General features: G+C 37.7%; 1 protein-coding gene across 6 annotated transcripts in view; it reads left to right on the forward strand.

The window, feature by feature from the left end:
* The window catches only part of nrxn2a (neurexin 2a), a 564,692-nt gene that overhangs the window by 281,576 nt on the left and 262,802 nt on the right, over positions 1 to 20,314 (forward strand). The window contains exon 1 of one of the 6 annotated variants that reach the window (XM_056446765.1): positions 14,730 to 16,211. The exons of 4 other annotated variants lie outside the window; for them this stretch is intronic. In XM_056446765.1, coding sequence (XP_056302740.1) covers positions 15,905 to 16,211 — 307 coding nt within the window. In that variant the 5' untranslated portion in view covers positions 14,730 to 15,904. Of the gene's footprint in view, positions 1 to 14,729; positions 16,212 to 20,314 lie in introns of those variants that run through there. One more of the 6 variants, XM_056446764.1, reaches the window with a different exon arrangement.

A 20,314-nucleotide genomic window follows, 5' to 3' on the forward strand; every position in this document is an offset into this window, starting at 1 on the left:
GCCAAATAGGGTTTCTTATTGGTCATTAAACCCAAACAATTCTCGATCATTTCTTCCTGAGCTCTTTAGCTCCAGAAACTGGACATTTCACATTGACGAAACATGTGTGAGACACATATTTTCAACCACTCTAGTTTTAAAAGTATTTTACCAATAAATAAATGAAGCAGCAAAAACTCAAGGTTGCAAGATCCAGTTTTCAAAAGTCTTGAGAATAAATATTGAGTGTGTTTTTCATGGAGTTATTTCACTGACATTAAAACTTTAGCTTTTTACTAACCACACATAAACATTTTTTTTTTAAAAACACACAGTCATGTACATACAGTAATTGTAGCTAACACACTATTGTAGCCCAGTTTGTGCTGTTTTAGACTTTACACACTTATATCCTAGCAAGCATTTTTTGTTTTTAAAGGATTTCTAATATACGTCTAGCCATAGTCTTCTTGGCTAAAACGAGGCTAAATTTGGGCTCTCAGTGAAAATCTAAGAATAGGCCAAAACTAGACTAGTCATCAAATAAACAGAAATGACTGACTACACATATAAAGTCTGTCTAATCTGTCTATTTGACAACTAGGCTAGATTTGGTTTATTCTTAGATGTCTATTAGATTTTCACTGGCAGCCCAAGTTTAGCCTTGTTTTAGCCAAGCTGTCTACGTTTAGATGCCTATTAGACGTCTATTAAACACAACATTGTTTGCTGGGTTGTTTATAAGCATCTGAAAAGAAGCACAAATGTCAGGGCATATAAGAACTTCTCCCAAAACACCCTCAGACCCCAGAGGTCTAATGTATTTCTGAGTAGTTTATAGTATTTGTATCTCTTTGATGTTATTTAAATAATCAAAATGGTGATGTGAAAACAAATTCACAAATTGACATGTTTTTATTTTGGATCATGTGATTTATTAATTAAGCATATCAAAATTAAGTATATATACTGGATCTTTACTCTTATCTGGTGTCTTGCTAGAGTAAAACTAGATCATTATCATACAGAACTTTGCCGCTGCCTATTTCACCCACAAACACTTGCATTCCCTTTTCTGATTTGTATTTTATTGAAAATAAAACCCTCTCCATGGGTTGTCAGCACCAGTCCCACTGTGCCTGATATAAATTAAAAAGCACTATAATATTAGACTAATTTTCTTTAAAGCGTGCCAACAATCTCGGTCGTTCTCTATTGCGAAAGATTCATCTTTCCCTCGGTGACTATTTAATTTTCCCTGGGTATGAAATTATGCAGTGTTTTATGCATTTAATTGCATAGTCTATACTTGACTAAACCGTAAAGCGGTTGCTCTTTTTTATTTATATATCATCCAACTCTTTGAAGAAGTTTGGGTGTACAGAAGGAGCGCGAATCAATGGACTTTATCTGACAGCCCGATCATCTTTGTGTGCAGCAGTACGATGTGCTCTTGTAAACAGCGCGGGGAGTTTAAGAGCGAGTTTGCCTCTATCTTGGCATTGCACCTGCCTTTGGCTGGTTTCAGATGCCTTCTTGAATTACTGAATGTTCCACATGAAAAGATTTAATCTCTCACCTCTAAGCGGATTCATTTAAGTAATTTGCTTATTAGATAATTCCGAGGGCTTTTCAGCGGCGTTTGTGATCCACAGCAGCAAATTCACAAATGATCAAGGAAGAGAAAAATTCAATTCACTGCCAATTGACTGGAACCTCCAGCCACTCTGTAAACATGCCACCTCATGAAAAAAAAAATCCAATTGAAAATTAGTCACATGCGTGTTTCATGTGAGAAAAGATGTTACGTTTTATTCAGTCTATTTAGAAATCACATTTGTTTCCCCTCCCTTTTTTTTAAACCCAAAATAAGTCGGATGATGCAACATGATGTATTTGATCAATACTACATGGTTTCGTTTCTACACCTACGGTTGGGTCCATGTTTCCGTCTCAAATGCAACTTTCACATCGGCAATAGGACTGATCCTCCCTATATCCATAAAATTGGCTCAGTTATTTCAAGCTTAATCACATCAAGGGGTAAACGATGAGACACAGCTTGCATATAGTATATAAACCTCCTCCCCCCTCAACCTAAGAGGATTATACAGCATCTGATAAGGCCGATGATGACAGTACTACCCTGGGTTATGAGCTCAGGATGTGACTGGTAAAAAGCAGAGAATGTTAGGGCTCTGGGGATTCACATTATTTGTGTTTCATTTTAAGAAATGACTCTCATTTTGATGTTCCTCTTGTTTGGCTTAATATATGTATGTATATATATATATAGCTGATGCCAAACAACTAGCGCAGAAAAAGCCCCAACTGTAGCTGTCTCATTTCAGAGGCCCCATCCTCCAGAGGGTGCTGTGCCATCATGTCCCATTTCAAAATAATTCAAAGACTCTATTAAATGTGGTCTTAAAATGCATTTTTTTGTTTCCCAGGTAATGAAGGACACAACTGGTGGATCCTTTGCGGCCTCGAACATACCAAGATACATTGCATGCTGATAACAGCAGGACGTATTTAAAATAAAACTTTGGATTAAAAGTATGAATTAGGTTTTGTTTTACTTGGATATCTAAACACATGTTAGAAAACAAAAAGAGTATGATATGTCGTACTAAAGATTTTTGTGTGTACATGTATGGACCAAAGAAAATATATTTCTAGCTTCTGTAAACCTTGCTTTGGCTTTAGATTGCTTAAAATAATTTTTAAAATCACTTTACATTATACATTTTACTAGGTGATGATATCTGTCCGCTGTAGGCTAGATCGTCTCAATTCAAAATGCAAAGTTTGGCTTATGTGAACTTCGAGGGACTCACCATCTTTCAGAGGATGCAACCTCTGAAATGAGACGCAGCTTGTGTTGTCAATTCACTTTGCTAGCGTCTGGTCCCCTCTGAATGCACACACCAAAGTGACGATAGCCAACTGATTCAAGAGCGTGCATTCTGCACCGGTGTGGAGGATTTGTCTTTCCACACACTTGGGGGGGGGGTTAATCTGTTTTTTGCTCAACAAAAGAAAACCTAACTTCTGAGGTGCATGTGCAAACAGTAAGCAAAGCAGCATTTAGTACCATTATCACAGTACTTGTCAGTCACCATGGAAGGATTCACTTGTGCAAATGTGTCTGCTGATTAATAATCCATATCGTTTGGAAAATATTTGAGAAAGGTATTGAAATTACAGCTGGCCTTTTTGTGTTTTTTATTTATTTAATTGTTTACTTGCTACGTCACTTCGGTTTTTGCTCTCGTGCTCTGATTCATTTCTGAAAAACCAATCAGAGCACTCTCTTAAGCTGACGCCAATTCTACATGCTGAATCGGGCCAATGAGCTCTAACGTTACCTGACAAAAGGTGACGTGTGGAACAGACCAAACCAACTAGCTGACCGATGCTGACTGACGGCCCGATGAAGCCTAACAAAGCCCAACGGCCAACCGTTGGCTTGGTGTATCCTAGCCCTCTATGGTATATGTTTTTTGAGATGGGCCAATGCCCTCAAAGACTTGCTTGTCACCTTGGACAAAGACACTGCAAGCATTTTTAAGTCAGTTGGATCAGCAGTCCCTCAGTTGCATGGTTTTTGTTTGTTTTTTCACATTGTACAGTAGAAACACATTGTGTTTGAACTGTGCAACTTTTCTACATCGAACTTAGATCAAGCTCATACTTTACATACACATTCCAAGTTTGGTGGCGAGATCTAATTTTGTTTAAGAGTTTTGTAGAAAGTGACCCGAAGTCCTTTTTTTTTTCTTTACACTTTGCTAAATGCAAAAATAAGCTTTCAAGGATATATTGCGGCAACCAGTTTAGGAGTTATGAGCAGTTCTGTTTTTTGGGCCACTGTAAAGCCGCCATCAGGCTGATTGGGGCGAGCCTTTGTAATGTGGCATACCTGATGTGTACTGCCATCTGGCAAAGTTTGGGGCAGAATGATGATGTTTAGACTTGTCTAATAATTAGAGTTTCAGCACTATTCTAGAACCCCTAAATATTGACAATGAAGTGTTTCCTGTTATCCCTGAAGAGACATATTCATATTATCAGTGTTGAAAACAGCATTTTTATATTTCAGTCATATATTTTAATAAAGAGTCTTTAAAAACCTTAAACTTAAAATGTATTATCTATGTAGTCTTACTATATATGTTGAGTAAAATCTTAACAAAATTCTTATAGCGTTTTAGCATGTTAAATTGTTTACTCTTTTTAACTAAAAATTTTGACCTGTAGTGTAAGGTTTATCATTTTTGAAAATTGACTGGCCTCAATCAAATTATATTATTATAAAAACATTAAAGATGAATAAGACTAAAGAGAGTAAATAGAGTTAATATTAATTAGCGTTAACCCTTTCACGCGTGAGTTTTAAATGCTCCAGCTGATCCTCCTGCATGAGTTTTTTTGTAACCGTTACTTAGAATCCATTGCGTTCTAAAGTTCCCATGGTGACACGTCAAGTTTATTAAGTGTCCCACCAGCCCCAATGAGCTATATATTTATTGTATTTACCCTTTTCTGTAAATATTGACAAACGTTCTAAATATATTGTGAAATTTCTGATTCTCCAATTCTCAAATATATGACGGAACAGATATTTTGTCTTTTAAACAGCTTAATAATTATATGACGGGAAATATATGACTGCGTTGTTGCTAGAAGGGATACAGCTGCGATCGGAAGTTAACGAGATTCATATTGTTTATTAAAAGATGAGTTAATTGTGTTTTATTAGCGTCTACCCCTACCTCAACACTAACCCCAACTCTTACGGTAATGTAAAAATATTACTTGTTGTATAGTGTTGCACAAATGATGCTATATTGATATGAATATCCTCAGCTGTATCCCATTTAAACTACAGCATGGAAGATTGTTTGGTAAATGTCTTTACATTGGGAAATGTCTGTCTACATTAGTTGAGAAGATGAAACCAAGAAAATAATGACTTGAATTATGAAATTAGATATGACCTACAACCTAAGACGATACATAGCGAACCGGATTGAGATCCTCATTTCCACTCAAGTCAAATTAAGTCTTTTGACTGAAAGTCTTCCTCACCAAAATTCTAAGAAAGCACCGTGATTGGTGTCTCGCTCTTTAAATGGTTGAGTGGAGACGGCCCTTTAACACAGTGCCCTCAGATGTATCTGTCCAACATTGGCACTGAGAACAAGTGTGAGCTGTCCTAATTGAAATTAAAGCCTACTGCTCCTGGAGTGGATCCCACCCTGCCAGAGGCTTGGCTTTTGCACAGGTGGGCCTTTACAGTTCACATAATGGGAAGAAGTATTTCTGTCACAGATGGTTGGGTTCATTTCTAGTGGCACCTGGCCCCCAGACACACACACACACACACACATACTACCACCTACCTGCATTAGTGCACGTGCTCATACAGTGTCTTCGCCCTTCTTGTGCCACCCACCATGACTGATGAGGCTCCTGGTGCTCTGACACCATGTGGGCAGGCCTGCAGAACACATGGACAACAGCATGCTATTCTCACACACTCCTCAAGCAGATGAGGAATAGGCTTCGCCTCCTCGGATCATGCTTTCTTGTGCTACTGCCCTGTTTTTCGCAGTGCTGGGCTCATATAGGGAGTTGTTAGTTATCTATGAGCAGTTTGCTTTTGGTCACACCATTAGACATTGAGGATAATGTTTTCTGGAGGTTCTAAATAAAACAGTAAAAAGCAGCTACCTGAGGCAGAGCTATTATGGAAGCCTATGGTTTGGAATGTCTACACTGGCAGTAAGGCAAATAAATAGCACTCCACTGCAGGAGACAACAATACAGGTTATAACTGTTTAACTTCGGAATTTATGTAATTTATAATAACCGGTATTGAATGGATTTTTGCAGTGAAGAGGTTAGAGCTGCTGGATTTACAACATGTTAATTCATCAACTTCTCCTGAATTACATAAGTGGCTGACTAACAGTAACAGTAACATTGTCTACCTCCTTTAAATAAATCAGATTTTGCTATTAATTAGTTATGTGTATTTAAATGTCTGATACTTAAAATGTCCACCAAAATCTGTCAATCCATAAAGATACAATCAAATCTCAAAGTTTGAATCTAGCTATTTCAGAATTGAATTACGTTCCAATTTTCTGAAAAATGTAAAAGTATATTTTCAAAGTTCTTGAGGCTCCTGTAAATGAGACCAAATTATAACAATAAAATTCAAGACCCTTTAAGTTTATATACTTTTTGTCTATTTCAATGGACATCAGGTCAGAACAGTTGTACTTCCTGAACGTTACACCAACTAAAAATACAAAATAAACATACGTGATTGCTGGTATAATCCTGAAATGTATTTTCAAAATCACGAACATTAATATTGTAACATTTTTGTTTTAGTTTTAAGGTTTTTGCTGTATAGATCGCACCTTGTTTATAACAAACCTTATCTTCGTCTTCCTCATCACTCCACATAATGTCCACAGATATTTCCATCTGCTATATGCTCAAGAACTTCAAGATCTGTATATTCTGCATATCAAATTGTTTCAGCAATGAATTAGTACATCGATATAGTCTTTTTATTTAAAAAAAAAAAGTTCAATCAACATTACTGGAGATTTAATTTCAGTAACAGATCTTAAACCCGTTGTATGTACTAATGGACAGACATATTTGAAAAACAAACCTGATTTATAGCTTGCAATGTTACAAAAAGAATTTAAACTTTAATTAGTAACTGCAATCCCTCGTTTTTACATACAATCTATGATATGTTGGCAAACATATCTATAAATCTGAATAAAAACATTGTAAATGTGGCTTACGTCTGTGTCTGGAGTGAAGTGGTGTCATGCTGCTTTTCAGTGTAGTGGATTGTTTTTCAAATTACATGTCGAGTCTTACCGCCATTTGATTGGATGATAATCGTCCACTCTCATGGACTGCAGGCTTTAAATTTGATGAAATTCTCAGGAACCACAAAACACATGACATGTGATGTCCATTGTAACAGGGTCCGAAGGGGCTAGATTCTTACCAAAGATTAATTAAATGACATTTCGAATCTTGAGTTTTGTTAGAGTCATACTAAAGATAAAGTGAAATAACTACCCAGCAGGCACACAACATCATAAAAGGTTAATATTAGGTAAGATTTAGATCATGTTGTCAGGTAACCAAAATTCAATGTCTAGCCAGCGTCTAAGGACAACGTTAATTTGACATCCAATAATGACAGCAAATTATATTGATATTTGGTTGATTTTAGGTTGTGGTAATTGGAAAGTGACCAAAATCCAATGTCGGATAGATCGTCACCTTGGAATTATAAAGTTCTATCTGCGTTCTGAATGATTTTGAGATATTGAGCTGCAAAGTTTTTGCATTCCATTGCAAACAGTATATGTGTAACTTTTTTTTTTTTTATATAAAAAGTCTAAAAATATAAACAACTTAAAAAAAACCTCCCATAATGTAAATAAGTAGTTAATTAATAGGAAGATGTCAATAACTCAATTTTGACCAAAAATCCTTAAAATTCTAAGGTGACGAGATGTAACAAGATTAGATTGATATTTGGTTGATTTTAGGTTGATTCTGTTTCCGATTCCGATTTTCATTTTCAAACAAAACCCAATGTCCCCATGATGTTAGGGTACATTGTGGTACAACGTCAATATGACATCATGTTTACGTCTTGTGCCTGCAGGGTATGCTTTAAGCTAGTCCTATTAAAGATAAAGCAAAATCCTTAACTTTCTTTTAAAATTCTCTAACTTTCTTTAATCCTTAAAATGTGTTTTGTATATATATTTTTTTGTTGTTGTTGTTGTTAGAATTGCACTAAAGATAAACAAAAAAATGATAAAATTCATGCATTCTTGCTCAATAATGTGTTCTGTTATACCTTATGGTATATTCTATATCACCTTAAGGCAGAATTTCCTATCACATCCTTTACACCATATATTTGTGGTTTAAGGCGCCAGGATCCAGATCCAGTAGGTTTAATGTTGTTTGCTTTAATATACTCTCAGCAGGACAAGAGCAGAACTGGCTCAGGCAGAATTTGTTCAGATAAGCGAGCATCCACGAGTAGATGGCACTCGCACCATTTCCTGAGTTCTTAATACCTTCCCCTTATCTGGCGCGCCGCAGACAAAAGAAAAATATAGTCTGCGCTTTCATAAATCAGGACATAATATCTGATTTTTGAGTGGAAGTCCTTTGTAATGGCAGAAATCTCAAACACAGACTTACCTCGGCCAGATTAAAAGGCAATGCAATCGTCTTAACCTGTCAAACGATGGCCATGGTTTTGGATGAGTGCACTTTAGGTGCATTCAGGCGTAGATTCACACAGGGCTCCAAAGAGCAATGCAAGGTTCTGTCTCTTTAAGTTGAATTAAATCCAGCAGATATCTCAACCGCGGGCCATTAGTTCCAGAGGAGGCAGGCATTATGAGTAATTATACCAAAACTGCCATTATTAATCCGGCCTCGTCTTCCCCCGAGGGGCTACTGCACAAATGTCTTGGGTGGAAATGCTCAGGATGCAGGAAAGTGCAGATGATGTCTCTCTTCCTGTTGTTTATCCCCACACACTCATTACACTGTTGGTTTTTATCACGAATTACACAGTATTAAAGAATAAATGAGAATCTTCAATGGCGTCTGAAATCGATCCCCTGGACCAACAGGGATTGCTACAATAGGCTAGTCATTAGCGTGTCAGCATAAACACACACACACATACACACAAACGTGGGCGACAGCATTTAAAGGTGAAATGAGTCATTTTTGTACCGCTGTTGTCAGGAAATGGAATTGGAAAAGTAATGTTTTCAAGCAGGTTTTTCCCAACATTTCACTTCTCCTTCTTTTGTTTGGGTGAACGGATACTGTAGTTCTGTCCTAAATACGAATGGTTGAGCTATGTTGCCATGCAGAATTGTAGTCAGAACAAATGGCTTGGTGTGGTTATCTCTGAACATTAAGATTAGACACATTTGAAATTAATCATTGAATGAAATAAGCAGAACAGAAGTAAACATTAGCTAGCATATTCTTTATAAAGAGCAGGTATTAAGATAAACAACACATTAAAAGAAAATAAGCGCACTTTGTAATAGTGATTTTAGAAGTGACATTTTAAACAATTTCTTATGGATAACAAAATATTTGATAATGATTTAGAATGTATATGACTTAAATTTCAAAGTCCCCATTTTGCTCTGAAAGTGCACAATTTAATGTATGTAAATGTGGCACAATTACATTTTAAAAATGTCCTTAGTAAAAATGTACTTGTAAATCGTGTATATAAAAAGAAAATCAAACACAGACAGTTTCAAAATCCATTTGTATGAGGACCTACTTACGCCATTCCTTCACATCTGCAGCTGACATCAGTACAGCAGAAGCCGTTACTAATTCATCAGCTTAATATTAGAGCTAGTATTTGAATAATTCTCTAGCGTAATGTCTAAAGTGATGACAAAGCAGGTGATTTTGCTCACATTTTAAGATTATAAGGCTGAACTTGACATGAAATGCCATCATTCTAGAGACATTTCCCAGTATTTCTCTGTTGCAATTGGGATATCACAATAAATAACCCGGGGAAAAAAGCAACACAGTCACTATAAACGCATGACAGCGTTTCGTCTTTCTTTCTTTTTACTGGACTAGTCTGCAGTAACAAACCAGGAGACTCATTAGAAACAAGCAGATAGCCAACCAAAAAGTAACTTAGGGTTGTACGAAGATTGGCCAACACAAAATACATACATTCGTGATATGTGAAAATACATACATCAAAATATATACATCTCACGCTCAATACACTACAATTATATGGTATAAATACAGCACAGCAACATAAAAAAGAGAGAGATCGACTTAGAATGTCACTCACCAGTTTTCTAATTTTTTTTAAATGTACAAGTATAGTTAATCATTTAAATGTTAAGATTTTAAGTACACCATATTGTGATGTCTTTTAGAATCAGTTATTAAATAAATTATCAGTTTTTAGAAAATGTCTTCTTCTGATCAGTGTGTTGCTTTCTGTTTTTGTGTAAACTGCACTATTAATTTATTCAAAGGCAAACAAAGTGCTTTAGGGGTGGGTTCTGGCTGGCAGGGTATCTGTTGCTTAGAACATGTGGTAGAATAGTTGGCGGTTCATTCTGATGTGAGACCCCTGATGAATAAGGTAATACGCCAAGGGAAAATGAATGAATAAATGTGCTTTGGGTCATTTTGTTTATTCCTCCAGTTGAAGAGCCTTCTAACAGCGGTGTGCTCTAATACTGTAAGTGTTTGGGGATCTAAAGCCAACACAATGGACGTGATTGGTGCTTGGCCTTCCCTTGAACACCTTTATCCCATGCTCTGCATGCCTCCCTAACCCATCGTGCGCTGTGGGCAGAAGATGGCCAACAGCTAAAAGCGCCTGGTGGCAGATGGGAAACTCAGGGATGCCTCGCACCCACAAGCACACACCCGTCCCAGATACCATCGTCTCTTATCCTGCTGAGCAACCCCAGGGTTGGCAAATTGATTAATACCAGCCTTTCATCTCATGAAGATATCATCGCCGCTGAGGAGAGTGTCCCCAATCCACCAGACTGACAATAGATGACACCTCTTATGAATTACCGGCGCCCTAATTCCACTTCAACCTTCATCATCATCATCATCAGTCTTTGAGGTTATCTAGGCCTCGTTACACAACCCGGGAGCCGCGTGTGCCTTTCTAGCTCGAGATAGAAAATGGCGACTACCGTCATTGATTATCTTCCGACGCTGCATCCCAGATTCCTTCGGTATGGATGTTTTTGCGCGTCACCTGATCTCAAGGTTATCTCCTGTGTATCTGGGCCTGTAGAGAAATGAGAATCGATTACAGCGGGACGTGCATCTCTCTCGGTCTGCCCCAGGGCTAAATCTGGACAAGCAGGCTTCGGTAGTCATTTTAGCGGAGTCGACAGTGTGGCTAACTGTGGCCGTTAGCCGTACTCGATGCTGTAGATTTACAGACTCTGCCGCTGTTTGCCGTGACACGGAGTTGCCCCCTCCTCTTCTCCATTCTGTTCAATCAGCCCAGCTCATTGGCGCAACCAGCCCCCCTTGCGCCCTCCCTGTGTCTGAGTAATGGCCTGCTTCTCCCCTCCTGTCACCATGAAAGGTGGCTCTGGCTCTTTGCTGTTCGGCCTCTTTTTTTCCACGCACGTCCTTTCAACCGGCAAGGCAATCCCAACTGAGATCTCTATCCAGGGTGATTTATCTGATGTATGGAGCACAGGTTCAGTCCATCTCTCTCACTCTCTCTCTCTCTCTCTCTCTCTCTCTCTCTCTCTCTCCCCTCTCTCTATCTATCTCTTTCTCACACACTTTGATGGAACTATCATCATTTGTAGTGTCCATACATTTTTACTGATCAAAAACCTCTGCTCTTACAAATAACACCATTAAGGATCCTATTGCTTGACACTTTCAGTTTCTGTAAGAGCATTGACGTTTTCCTGTTTGCAATGGGATAAATTTTAAGACTAGCTTTAGCTGGATTGTGGCCTTGACATGTTTGCAATTGATGTAGGCTAACGTGGCACGTAGCATTGTTACCATCCATTTACTGGACATACAGTTTGTTGGTGTTCAATGCTTTGCTGGAACATTCAGACTATATATACCAAAGACTATAGAATACACAAGACATGTCACTCGTATCTTTTTGAATGAGGAAAAGTGTAACTGTCAATATTGTGAAAACAGCCCCACCTACTAGTACAGGAGCCAATCATCGATCGCTAAATAGTGAAAAAACCCGCCTTCTGGTACAGGAGCCAATCATCGATCACTATAGACTGACGATACTCTGGGAGAGGGGCTTGGACCAGACGTGAGATTCTGCAGATTTTGTGTGATTTGAACATTTAGAAATGAAACTAAAGAGACAGTTGTTGTTTAATTTTATTAGTGATTCCTAATATGAAATTCAATCGTAAGCTTGGCGAGCAATTTTGGAGAATTTGATGTTTCCCCATTCAAACAGAATGCCCGAGCATACCGCCTGACAGGCATTTCAAAGATGGCCACCGAGTGAAATGACGCCTTAAAGGGATTTTGTATATACTATACAGTGCAAAAATGCAGGGTTGCGAGGTCCGAGAAAATTTTCTTCACCAACGACAGCTTAAAACCTGTCAAAAGGAATGAAAACTAGCCCAATTTTATTTCCTTGTCCAGTCAGAGTCCATTGATGGATTCCCATGAATGGGAATGTTTACTTTTAATATTTTATAATATACACACACTTGTAGAGACAATATACATTATAAAATACAAATTAACTTCCTGCACATCAAACATACATTCATCATCTATAAACGCTTATCATTCTCTCATGCAATTTAATACATTGGCCTAGAACTACAGTACATTGGTAAATGTATTCCATGATTTTGACCCAACTTGCCTTCACTGTTCAACTGAACCAGCCACATTATTTTCAGGTGCTTTTTCATTGCATTACCAATAGGCATAAACTGCTTACTGTAACAATATGTTAAACTAAACTCATTACAGGCTGATATTGGGTAACATTTTATTTTGATGGTCCATTTGAGTATTAGTAGACCTGGTGGTTCCAAACATCTTCCACTTACGGATGATGGAGGCCACTGTGCTCATTGGAACTTTCAGAGCAGCAGACAATTGTCTGTAACCTTCCCCAACCTTGTGCCTTAAGACAATCCTGTCTCGAAGGTCTACAGACAATTCCTTTGTCTTCATGCTTGGTTTGTGCTTTGACATGCACTGTCAACCCTGGGACCTTATATAGACAGGTGTATGCCTTTTCAAGTCATGTCCAATCAACTGCATTTACCACAGGTGAACTCCAATTAAGCTGCTGACATCTCAAGAATGATCAGTGGAAACAAAATGTACCTGAGCTCAATTTAGAGCTTCACGGCAAAGGCTGTGAATACTTTTGTACATGTGATTGTTATTTTAGCTTTTTATTTTTGAATAAATTTGCAACAATTTAAAAAAAAAATTTTTTTTTCACATTGTCATTATGGGGTATTGTGTGTAGATTTTTGAGGAAATAAAGAAATTTAATCCATTTTGGGTGTAACATTATATAATATAGAAAAAACGAAATAAATCCTTTCCTGATGCACTGTATATCTTAACAATTTATTTATATGTGTTTTTGTCAAATATTTTGTTTTTATAGCTGTTCCTAGTAACTATTGACAATTTATTTCACTTAATTTATTTCATTTTTTTTTTGCACATGGGACATTTTACCCTCAAAAAAATGAATCACATGTCAAATTCCAAAAGTATTTTGACACTGTCCTACTGTAAGAAGTGTTTCTATTCTCTTCTCCTGTTTCTATTCCAGAAATGTGTTCACCTTCGCTTACGTACCATTAGGCAAGTGCACAAAAAGCTTTATTAATCCTTACCATTATGTAATAAGTCTTGCCAAATCTTACCAAATGCAATAAGTCATGTGGGTATCTCTGTACGGGCTTTGAATTGATTGTCAATTAGCAATTTCTTTTTCACTTAATCTCTTTATATCCTTTGACATTTGAATAAGCAGACTAAATGAGTTCAACTTGCATATCTATCTATCTATCTATCTATCTATCTATCTATCTATCTATCTATCTATCTATCTATCTATCTATCTATCTATCTATCTATCTATCTATCTATCTATCTATCTATCTATCCATCCATCCATCCATCCATCCATCCATCCATCCATCCATCCATCCATCCATCCATCCATCCATCCATCCATCCATCCATCCATCCATCCATCCATCCATCCATCCATCCATCCATCCATCCATCCATCCATCCATCCATCCATCCATCCATCCATCCATCCATCCATCTACAGCTGCACATTTTCATAGAATAAAAGAGGAAAGATGTTTTGCCAACGTTCAGAAGTACATTAGTAGATGCTTTAGTTCGTCATTTGTCTGGAAAACAACATGCAACTAAAAATAAATGAGTCTTAATGGGCTTTCAGACGTACATACATGAATATTCTTCTAACCCTTTGTAGTTAGAAAATGCTTCTCTCTGAACAAGCACATCTTTAATAGAAAAACCTCAACAAATGAGCATGAAATGGAACCATTTAGAAAATGTGAGAGAAAGACAGTGGCAGGCATTTGCCGTCAAATTTTGTCTCATACTAAATTATTCATCAAGATCGGGAACCAACTACTGCTATCTTGGTTGCAGGGGGGGTGGGTTGCATCTGGCACCAGCAAGACTTTTCAGTTTTTTTGAGTGCGATTCCCACATTGGCTGAAAATAGACCACCTGTACAATGCAAAGACACCATTTCAAAGCTTCCTCTGTTCTCAGCACTTCCATTTAGCATTGCTGGAGTGAACATCGTCTTGCTAGTCTCGCTGGTCAAGTTCTGCAGTGTGTGATTTCAGAGGCATGCGCAGCGCCCTGATTTGGTATTCCTGGTTGCTTGTGTGCCGTGCAACTGATTCCTTTTTCTTCTCCATCTTTTGGCTTCTTTCTATGTCTGCATGTGTGCTTATGCACTACGATCGCCCGCTCCCTGCGCACCCCTCCCTTCTCTTTCTCTCTTTTCCTCAGACACACTGCACCGTGCACCGCTCTCCTTCTCTCTCTCCCCCCTCTCTCTCTCTCCATCTCTGTAGCAGTCTCTGGTTGAGCATCCAGGAGGAGGACCGCGCGTCCTGCATCTCGTGTTTGCGGCAAGCAACTCTCATTGTTTCTGGGATTCTTTTTTCTTTTTTTTTGCTCTCTGTCCCTTCAATCCCAGGAGAAGAGCTATCGAGGATCGCGGGGAGACTAATTCAATTAGCATGCATTTCAGCACAGCGGCGCACATACGGATTTTGGTCGTCCACACTTCTGCTGTGAGAGGGGCATTTTGCTGGTAACACTGTCAGACTAAGCACATTAGCAAGTGAATGCTTATCGGAAAGGGGGAGGGAAAAGAGAAAATAGGGATAAAACGCAGCACTAATCGATACGGTGTTCGCATCAGAGGCAGAGACAGCAATCCAAGAGAGGCAACCGGGATGATGCTGGAAAACTGATCCAGCTCCGCACCAGGTCTTCCACTTCAAGAGCGGAGAAGCTTCGCGCTGCGTCTGCAGCCAACGCGTCAGGAGTCACAGCTGGGTTTATTTATTTATTTGCTGCTTTTTCTCTCTACCATGCTGCAGCAGAAGTCTCTCTTTCTCTCTGTCCGTGACGAGGAATTGTGAAGCATTCTGTCGCTATCATCACACCCGGGTCAGTCTGATTTCTTCTTTCTCTGTTTCTTGTCATCTTTTAATCGGCGTTAGAATAATCCGTTAGCCACCGGGATGTCTCTTATCTCTTCTTGCGCGATAGAGGAGCTGCCCTCTGAGGGAGAGTGGTCTAAATAGCGCGTAAGCCGTACCTGAGGCTGGGAACTGGAAGGGAGACGCCTCCCGGCATCTCTTCCACCTGGAGCCTTTCTTCTCTCATCAATTAAGTCGCAAAATCTGCATCCAGAAAAATTGATTCGTGTGCCCGTGATTAGAGCGCTTTTGGGAGTTGCAGCGCAGATGATTATCGACTCCATCGAGCCTGCCCTCCTTCAATTCGCAGACAAGCTCCCTTGTTTGATTATCTTTTCTTTTCTTTTTTCAGAGGAACTGTCCAACTGATTGTTTTTATTTTTTATTTTTTCCTCTTTGGATTTTTAAAGCCGGACTTAAAAGGAATTTCTTCTTTTTGAGGATTTTATCGTCTCTTTGGAAACCTACTGTGAAAGCCTCGGGGCTTTGGGTAGCATTGTGTTCTTCATTGTGTTTACTTGACCTGTGGATATTGATTGATATGGGCACCGCTGTTTGAGATGTACTCTTTCCAACGGATGGGACAAATGGGGTGTGGAAGGGCCTACGCCGGGCCTTCTTGCCCCAAGCTGGAGGTGGTGCTGCTGGGCTGGGAGTGTGGTGGAGGGGGCAGCTGGCTGGGCCTCGGCTCTTGGTGGAGACTGGCGTTATCTCTGGCCTTGTTGGCCTCTGTGCCGGACAGATCTGCCAGCGCCCGTGTGTCTTCCAGCCTGAGCACCACACACCATGTCCATCACTTCCATAACAAGCATGGTACCGTTCCCATCGCCATCAACAGGATGCCCTTCCTCACAAGAGGAGGCCACGGTAAGCCTAGCTTTTCCTTCTTATCGACCGAGGTTGCTCAGAACCAATGGGTCTAGAAAGCTTTGATTTGATTAAGGCTGGTGATAGAGCACTGATAAGTGTGCGCATACCCTGAATTTGGCTTGGTACGTCATGCGTGCGCTTTGATCTGTGCCTTAATAGATCACATGGGGAGTGGCCTTGTGCTCTTTGCACTCACTGCAGATCTAGAGGAAGGATGGGTTTGTTGGATAAAAGTGTGCACCAGATGCTTCTCATGTCCGGCCACACCGCTGCTCTTTAGCAGGCTTCTTTTTTGACACCGGTGTCAATCAAAGATTGTGTGCAGCATTGACATGCTGTCTTCTTGCTGAGCTCTAGCATATGTTGAGCGTCCAGTGAGCTTGTCATATTCCAGTGATAATCCTCAAAGTTGAATACTTGCCCTCCGCTACAGGTTTTAATCACCTGGTTGAGTTTCTGGCTGCTTAAGCATACTCAGTTTTGTGCTTTTTGGATTATGCTTCAAGTCGTTCATCTTCAGTTATTGAAGTTTTGTTGGGATTTATCTGGTATTAATAATAAAAACAAATAAACAATGATATTAATTAAATCCAAAATTGGGTAAAGTGGTACACTACTGTTCAAATACATGTGGTTAGTGAGGTCAAATAAATGCTGTTTTGAACCTTTGTATAATTATTTATCATATAATCCTGAAACATTGCATCATGGGTTCCACAAATTGTCAATCAGAATGTGTTTTCAATAATGTAAATAAGAGATGTCAATTTCACCAGCACAAAAACAAATTAAAAGTATGTTTAAAATGCACTAACAACATAAATAAATACATTTAAATACAATTTTTATCAAATGTTTAATCAAATATATAACATATTGGTATACATTTTACGGAAAAAAAAGTCAAATGTAGACCTCATTAGAGGCACATAAGGCCTTTTTCAAAGAGTTTTTTTATTTTGTATTTTGTTTTGGCAAGTTTGTCAGACATTTGGCTTTACTAGTCTCCAGGCAAGCTTTGAGCAGCTTAACAGAGCTCAGTGTTGTCACATCTGCATGAACTCAAAGCAATCTATGTAGATCTGCTTTACTGCTGCATACAGAGAAACAGAGCTGTTGATTATTCAATTCATTTGATACTCATAATACTCATTTATCAATAAATATATTGATGCATATGGTAAAGAGCTGAAAGTGCAGAGAAAATAAATTAATAAATAATATACACAAACAAACAAATCACATACTGAGATCTGGAATACCATAAACCCATTACTCTAAACTAATTAATTCAGCTCTCATATCCTGGTAAATCAACCAGAATTAACTGTGTTGTAATGTGATTTAGGCCGTGTTCACGCCAAGTCCAAATTAATGACTTTTAGAGTACCCGTATAACAATAGATCATAGCAAAACTGTTCATGTCTTGTTCTGCCTTGTTCTGCTAGAAATTATGTAACATTTTTGCTAAATTACAGCTTCCATGTAAGAAAAAACATCCCGATATCTTAACAATAATAGTGCAACTGATAAAGATGTATTGTGTTATTATGCAATTTGTGCACATTAATAATGCTGAAAATTCTAACTTGGCTTAGACAGGCATCGGGCTCCATGGTAACACTCTTAAAATTTCCAAAAGTGGGTTTTCAAAATGCCATACAGTTCTCTCTTGACAATAAAGGCTTCAAAAGGGCAATGCCACTAAACAAGCTTTTCTGGTATGCCAAAAATGTTCAGCAATTTTTATTCTTAGTATGATGAACATTTCATCTCTAAACAATCCATTTCCAATTTAAATAACCTTTTTTTGTGTAATGATAAGCTTCCATGAATGTTAAAAGTTCCTCATAGAACACTGCCAGTAAAGAACCTTTATTTTTGGTACCATGTGTGCTGCTGTTAACATTTATTTTAATTGATTTTTAGTGCTAAATCAATTCACATTTTTTATGATTAGCAGATTAAAACAGCTTACTGTATTTTACCACATAAAAGTTCACATCAGTTTGTGTTTAGTGCATGATATGTTACGGTACACAATTTGTAACAGTGCATTGATGCATAATACTGTTCTTATGAATTGTCCAAATTACATAAATCCTATTTTTACTTATTTCATATGTTTAACTAACATATATGCATCACATACAGTTTACTGGTTTGCTTCAATTAAAAACTCTGCAATCTAAATGGATGAAATCTATTAGAATGTAAATATTCATACTTCAGTTCAATCCATGTTTATTTATATAGCGCTTTTACAATGTAGATGTGTCAGTCCAGTTTTCAGAATTGAAGTTCAGTTTAGTTCAGTTCAGTGTGGTTTAAATTTCACTGCTAAAAGTCCAAACACTGAAGAGCAAATTCATCAATGCGTAGCTCCACAAGTCCCAAACCAAGCAAGCCAGTGTCGACAGTGGCGAAGAACAAACTTCGCCAATTGACGGAAGTGAAGAAAAAAAAAACCTATTTATTATACTTAAATATCTTTGAGTGTTTTACATAAATCTTAACTTTTATATATGTAATTTATATTTAACTAACAAATACACATCTCATAATGTTTACCAGTTTGCTTACATCAAATAATATGCAATATATGGATTGAAAATTAACGTGATTGTTAATACAAAACAAAATTTGAATACAGATATTTTATTTATATTTTATTTTATTTATATGGCCTAAGAAGTAGTTAACAGTTCTTAAACGGGCCCTTTATTCATAGTTTTATTTTTATTCATAGTTTTATTCAACAATTTTTTTTCTATAAAGTTCTTTAAATTGTTCAATGAAAGTTTAATTGAAAGAAAGTTTTTCATGGTACCATCAATGATTACTTTTACATGGACATCAGTAATCGAATAATTTGCCTTCATCTGACTAAGACAATAATATGATTAAGGTGTTTACATGAGTTGCTTTTTGAATGTTCCTTTCATGATCCTGTTTTACATGTTATAGCACATAATTTGATTAACGTCATTGCGTCTGCACGCTATCCACATTTCCTCTGGCGTTTCATGTAATTTTGGGTGTTTCATTTTTAATATTTCATCTTTAACTGCAGTTTGGCACTTTCACTTTCATTCAGGAATGTTTTTATACATGCCCTCTGTGACAAATGAGATATTGGATGCGAGTATGAACTGCTGGAAGAGTGTTGTTCCAATGGAATTTGATATCACTCGCCGTATGGGAAAAAAACTCCGCATTTCGTGATGCAGGTGTGTGTAGTCCTTCACTGACTCAGTAGGTGCAGAAAATAATGTCAAACAGTCATGTGTGTGTAGACAATCCTGACGCAAAATGCGGAGAAAATCCTACACGACGGTAATAGTTTGATAAAGGTGTTTACATGTCAATACTGCACTTCAATAATGCGACTAAAATCGGCATACTCCACATGTCTCAATCTGATTTCTGTTTAGTTCGATTAAGTCAGATTAAGGTAATCAAAAATCACTGTTTACATGGTCAGCTCTTAATAAGAGTATTGTCTTAATCGTATTAAAATCGAATTATTGGTGTTCATGTAAACATACATACACTGCTTATTAAGAACTTATTTTTAAGAATGGGGAACCATTTTGTGCTTCCCTGAGAACATTTCTATAAGCAGTGAAACCATTAGAACGTTTATTTTAATAATCTAAAGATTTGTTTTTGCTCTACAAAGTTTGTTTAATCCAAATGGCAAGGTCCACTGTTAAAAAAAATCTAAAAGGCTGTTTTCACAGTGATGCTATTGTATAGTAGATCCATTTTGGTGTTCACAAAGAACCTTTTAATGAGATGTTTTTAAAAGAATCATTTTTAATTAATGCATTTTCTCCTGTCCCACTTTATATTAGGTGGCCTTAATTACCTTAACCTTAATGAACAGTTGAAGTCAGAATTATCAGCCCCCCTGTTTATTTTTTCCCCCCAATTTCAGTTTTACTGAGAGCAGATTTTTTTCAACACATTTCTAAACATAATAGTTTTAATAACTCATTTCTAATTTATTTTATCTTTGTCATGATGACAGTAAATAATATTTGACTAGATATTTTTCAAGACACTTCTATACAGCTTAAAGTGACATTTAAAGGCT

The sequence above is a fragment of the Danio aesculapii genome, chromosome 21, assembly GCF_903798145.1.
Source record: "Danio aesculapii chromosome 21, fDanAes4.1, whole genome shotgun sequence".
Taxonomy (NCBI): domain Eukaryota; kingdom Metazoa; phylum Chordata; class Actinopteri; order Cypriniformes; family Danionidae; genus Danio; species Danio aesculapii.